This window comes from Cupressus sempervirens, chromosome 2 (assembly GCF_028749045.1).
Source record: "Cupressus sempervirens isolate cs-2001-9-10 chromosome 2, ASM2874904v1, whole genome shotgun sequence".
Classification (NCBI taxonomy): Eukaryota; Viridiplantae; Streptophyta; class Pinopsida; order Cupressales; family Cupressaceae; genus Cupressus; species Cupressus sempervirens.
This window is the reverse complement of record NC_143119.1, coordinates 735,739,222-735,744,636: the sequence shown is the minus strand read 5'-3', so window position 1 is coordinate 735,744,636 and position 5,415 is coordinate 735,739,222. Positions and strand designations below refer to the sequence as shown.

General features: G+C 35.6%; 1 protein-coding gene across 1 annotated transcript; it reads left to right on the top strand.

Moving 5' to 3' along the window:
• The first annotated feature begins 1,436 nt into the window (after positions 1 to 1,436).
• LOC149575482 (wall-associated receptor kinase 2-like) lies at positions 1,437 to 4,086 on the top strand. The gene is made up of 3 exons (XM_089815227.1): positions 1,437 to 2,414; positions 2,508 to 2,693; positions 2,800 to 4,086. Exons 1-3 carry the CDS (start codon positions 1,556 to 1,558, stop codon positions 3,861 to 3,863), a joined length of 2,109 nt encoding a protein of 702 aa, XP_089671353.1. The 5' UTR covers positions 1,437 to 1,555; the 3' UTR covers positions 3,864 to 4,086.
• Positions 4,087 to 5,415: the final 1,329 nt, after the last annotated feature.

Sequence of the window (5,415 nt, the reverse complement as noted above, 5' to 3'; positions counted from 1 at the left end):
ATAGTGTCTCAACAAAAAGTCCATGAAAAGAAACAAGACCATCATTACACCCATATGCACCTCAAAGGAATTTTCACCGGTAGGACCCCATTCATGAACCTTTCAACAAGATGCCCCCCACACACTGTGTGGAAAGTATGTTTGAATGCCTTGGTGCATGGAAAATGGGAATAAATGTTAGAGGAAAAAATCCGTCAAGCAGCGTTTCAATCATACCAGTGGAAAATATGTGCCAAACATCTTATCAATCATAACTAGTTTCAACACACGGACTCCATCAATCAGGACTACTGCTCATCTCCCACTGCCAAGTTCAAACATATTACCAACACCAACATATTTTCTTCAGCATGTTGGAAGATTTGTTTCTGGTGATATGATTGAAACGCTACTTTACAGATATTTGCCACTACTAATAGTTTTTCATTTCCTCCGCGCGAGGACTTCAAACGCGGATAAACATACATTGTGTTCTTTTAGGAATTGTTCACCTTTGATTCGTTTAATTATTTCATTACAAATTTACGATGGATGAATGTTTGATTTCTGCTTAGCTGCTTGACAATATGACACTGATTACACACTGATTACACACTGATTTTCTACTGTACACCTCCTATTCCATGTGATATGACGGAAGAACTAATTTTTGATGGTCATATGTGGATAAAGAAGCACCTTTTGTGGATTTTGTCTGTTATTTATTTTCACTTTTTATTTTCATAAATTTTTACTATTGCTTTTTTTTTTGTGGAATCCTCTAGTGCTTCGTACATCTATAGATTTTTTAGGTTTTACTATCTGGAGAAGAGATCTAACTGTGGTCTAATGATTCTTATGGTATTGTTATAGATTATGATAACATATGTACTAATAGTTGATCATTTCTTAGTTTTTTTGGTTGCTGATTGGTTCATTTGTGCAAAAAGTACTTATTTTTTGTGAGTGGCTATTGGACATAAGATTTCCGATGTCTACAAAGAGTTGGGTAAATGCTGAAACACCTAAACCTTAGCTTTAAGCTCTTCAGTCACCTACAAAGATTCACAAAAAATGGTGAATTTCTACATATGAATTAGAAGTTCTACATACATGAAATTGGGTCAACTACTACTAAATCTATTTCTCTATCCCCTATACAACCAATTATTTTCTTATCAAGTGTCAAACCAGTACCCCAATAACCCTTTTTAGAGTATGACTATTCTATATAATATTGTTATTTTATGAACTATAATACTCCTCTAGAATATGGTTGTTTTACTTTTTCAAAAAAATAAAAAAAAGGAAAATCTCCAACTCAATTCTCTGTCATCTTATGGACATAGCAAAAGCCCACTTTAATGAGAAATCACTACTCAACTACTTTATTATCATAAAGTTTCAACCTTCTTTCATACAGCACTTGGGAACTTCACATTGTGTATAGCATATTCTTATAGTTTTGTCCTTTTACCTATGAACTCTGCAAGTTACTTAACGACTTTTAGCTATCATTGTTATGATGATCGAGTAGCCAGTTTAGCTCAAACAGGAGATATTTTTGCAAGTCAAAATGCATTGCGGAGTTGTGCTTCGCATTCTAATCTGTCTTTTTTTGGTGGGCTTTACCACTGCAAAGTGTGTTCCTGAAAGATGTGGTTGGATGAATGTGAGTTACCCATTTTGGATTGATAATTCTCAATGTGGGTACCCTGGATTTCAGATCACATGTAAGGAGGATTCTATGGGGATGCATTCTGCATATCTTTCTGCCTTTCTAAGCAACTACAGTGATTATTATGGTCCGTATTTCAAGATCATGGAGATGGATTACATGGGTCACCTCGTTATAGATTCTTATTTCATCTATGCCTATACCTGTGATCCAAACACTGAGGTGAGGAACTACTTTCAGCTGCCTTTAGATGAGCCATTCACCCTTTCAAACTCCAATAGGTTGGTTGTTATTGGCTGTGAATCAGTCGGCACCTACAGTTTTGGAAGTTTGGGGGAGGCCAGATGTGTGTCAATCTGTGACCTTCATAATAATCAACCATACTGTCCCCTTGGCTGTTGTGAAATTAATCTCCCAGATAATATGCCCTTGATTAATTTCACAGCCAGTGTTATTCGTTTGTCCAACGATAACCACACCAAAATCTGCGGTTTCTCCACCATAATGGACCCTTCCACCTTCATGGTGGTCGATAATAGAACAATCCTTAACTGGGGACAAGGTTGGAATGTTTCTTATGGTCTCCGCCTTAACTGGGGTATTGGGTATGGGAATTGCTCCACGGCTAAAGCAACGGGCGATTATTCTTGCTCCTCCAATGCAGAATGCTTTGATTCCCCCACGGGAAATGGCCACGTTTGCAGATGTCTTCCTGGTTTTGAAGGAAATGGTTACTCTAATGGCACTGATTGCACAGGTATTATCTCCCCACTTTTGAACTAATCTTTCATAGTAATTTCTCTCTTAGATCTCAAATCTCTTTATCATAATCATCATCATGAATGTTCAGATATAGACGAATGTAAACATGAATGGTTGAATAAGTGCGTTGGAGAGGATGGAGGAGGAATATGTCATAATTTGCCAGGTTCCTACAACTGTTCATGCACAAAAGGGTTTTTGGGAGATGGGTTTAATAATGGAACACGATGCAAGTCCACCAGTTCAAATACCCTTGTCTTTCCTGCAGTCATAGGTGAACGAAATATTTCATAATGTACTTCGTATGTTTGTGTTATTGTTGTATTGGGTGTAAGATCACTATATCTCTGTTTCAACGTCTGATCTGGTAAAATATGCAGGATCTGTTACTTCTTTTGTGGTTGTCTCTCTGGCAGCCTCTCTTTTAGTTTGGTGGCTTAAGAGACGTCATTTGGAAGTAGTGGAGGCAAAGTATTTTGAGCAGTTGCAGCAGCACATAGCTTCTACTGGGGGAAGAGAGATCCTGAGAATTTTTTCTGCCAAAGAATTGGAGAAAGCTTCTAGTAATTATTCAAAAGAAATGGTGTTGGGAAGTGGTGGCTTTGGAACTGTGTTCAAAGGAGTTCTACCAGATGATACTGTTGTGGCTATTAAAAAATCCAACCACGCTATAAATGTAGAGGATGACTATGAGTTTCTCAATGAAGTTGCGATTCTTTCCCAAATTAATCACAGAAACATAGTGAAATTGTTAGGGTGTTGTATCCAAACTAAGTTTCCATTGTTGGTATCTGAGTTTGTTCCAAATGGAACACTGTTTGAACATTTACATTCTAAAGAGAGAATTCTATCTTGGGGGTCACGTTTGCAGATTGCAATTGAAACAGGGGAGGCCTTGGTATATCTTCATTCTGGAGCATCTCAACCTATTTTCCACCGAGATGTCAAATCTTCCAATATTCTTTTGAATGAGAAATTCTCTCCCAAAGTTGCAGACTTTGGGATTTCTCGTCTTATCTCCACTTCGAACAACACACATGTGAGCACTAATAATATATTGGGCACAAGGGGCTACCTAGATCCTGAGTACTTACAGACTTATCAGCTCACTGAGAAAAGCGATGTGTATAGTTTTGGCGTAGTCCTGGTTGAGCTTTTAACAGCTCTTGAGCCCTTCTCTGAAGAAAGGAAAAAGGATGAGATGAGTTTGTCTAGTCTTTTCCTATCTAGACTCAACAGTAATCGCCTCACAGAAATCTTTGATAGTAGAGTATTGGAGGAGAAAAACCTGCAAGACATGGAAGATATGGCATGCATAGGAAAAGAATGCCTTCATTTTGAAAGGAAGAAGAGACCGTCAATGAAAGAGGTGGTGGAGGAACTTGTTTGTGTAAGAGACCGCACAAGGAAGACAAAGTTCAATAACAGTGTAAAGTGCGACTGACAACATTTCCACAGAAAACAACACTAAGTAGAGAAGCATTTCCAGACAAGCATCCCAAAACATAAACTATTATTTATTTACAGGATGAAAGAAATTCTACGTATTTACTATTGTGCATTATGTAGATATTTTTATGAAGATTGACATTTTATTTCTGCATGTTAAAATGAACAATTTCAAAGAAGCAAATTCAATGGAGAATGTTGAAAATTATTTCAATTTATTTTTATGAAGTTTTATGCATTCACTTGGGTAGATTTTGTATATATTTCACTTTTTACAAAGATGACATTTTATTTGAGTATATAATAACAATTCTAAAGAAGCAGTCAAATAGAAAAGACTGAAGGTTATTTCAATATATTTTTATTAATTTTATAGTTAATACATTTTTCTAATTTACAATAAATATATAATTTGTAAGGTTGGAAATATAATTCTTTAGCAACATAAGGAAGATGTTAAATATAATGTTTCATCTTCTAGTACTTCCACACTAGTGAGTGAAAAGCTTATTCTTAGGTTTTGGAAGTCTTACAAACAAAATAATTGAAAATAAGAGTATTATTTTTTTAAATTAAAGTAGCCAAAATAAGGGAGTCGTCCCTTAAGTAGAAAAAAAGAGTGGACAAATCACATATTAGAACTTACACCATATAGATACCAAATTAATTCATCACATATTATTTTTTATTGTAGTTGTCATAGTCATACATCATTTTCATACTTTGATTTACACAATTATTATATATGTCAACATGCTCATGATTCTTATTATTGCTTTCAAAATAAAGTACGAAAATGTAAGCTATTTGTTACCATTCTTTTGTTTGAATCACTTTGTTGGGAGATACTATATGGTCTTTTGGATATTGCACTTGTGACATATTTCATAGAAATTGAATTGATTGCCCCAAATAAACCTACATTGAATGTTGTTGAAACTATTGGAGATGATGATAATGTTATTGATTGATGCAATGCAAAGTAGGAGAATCCCCAAAGGAGATGTCATGGCCCCTAGCATATAATCACACAGGAAGATATAAACAATAACACAAAATTTTAGATCCAAATATGCCAACTCTCACAATAGGATCATAAGATTTTCATTCACATGCCCAATTGTAAGGCCTTCTGGGTTATGGCCAAATACATTAGCAGTTACAATAGTAATTTTGCAAAACCTCACAAGATCCAACCACTAGCTAGCAGAGATCCACAATCTTGTAGAAACTCCAAAAACAATCAAAATTTGCACTCACAAGCCACCAAGAAACCTTCATGTTTCCCAAGCCCACACTTAGCTACTAGCTCTACTCAAGTTCACTCCTCTAGACCACTCCATGTTGAATGAATTCCATAATGATGATTCTAGACTCCACAAGACCCTCTACTTATATTAAACCAAGCCACAAGTCGGCCTAGCATAAAATAAACACATACTTATAATAGACATTAAATAAAAATTCACATTAAATACACCCTCAACCCACAAATCGACTTGGCTACAAACATTAAATATAGGAAATAATTAAATACTTAGGACGGG

Coding starts and splice junctions, on each gene's coding strand:
- LOC149575482 (XM_089815227.1), top strand. CDS start 1,556: ATGCATTGCGGAGTTGTGCTTCGCATTCTAATCTGTCTTTTTTTGGTG. Junction 2,415..2,507: donor TAATGGCACTGATTGCACAG/GTATTATCTCCC, acceptor ATGAATGTTCAG/ATATAGACGAATGTAAACAT. Junction 2,694..2,799: donor TGTCTTTCCTGCAGTCATAG/GTGAACGAAATA, acceptor TAAAATATGCAG/GATCTGTTACTTCTTTTGTG.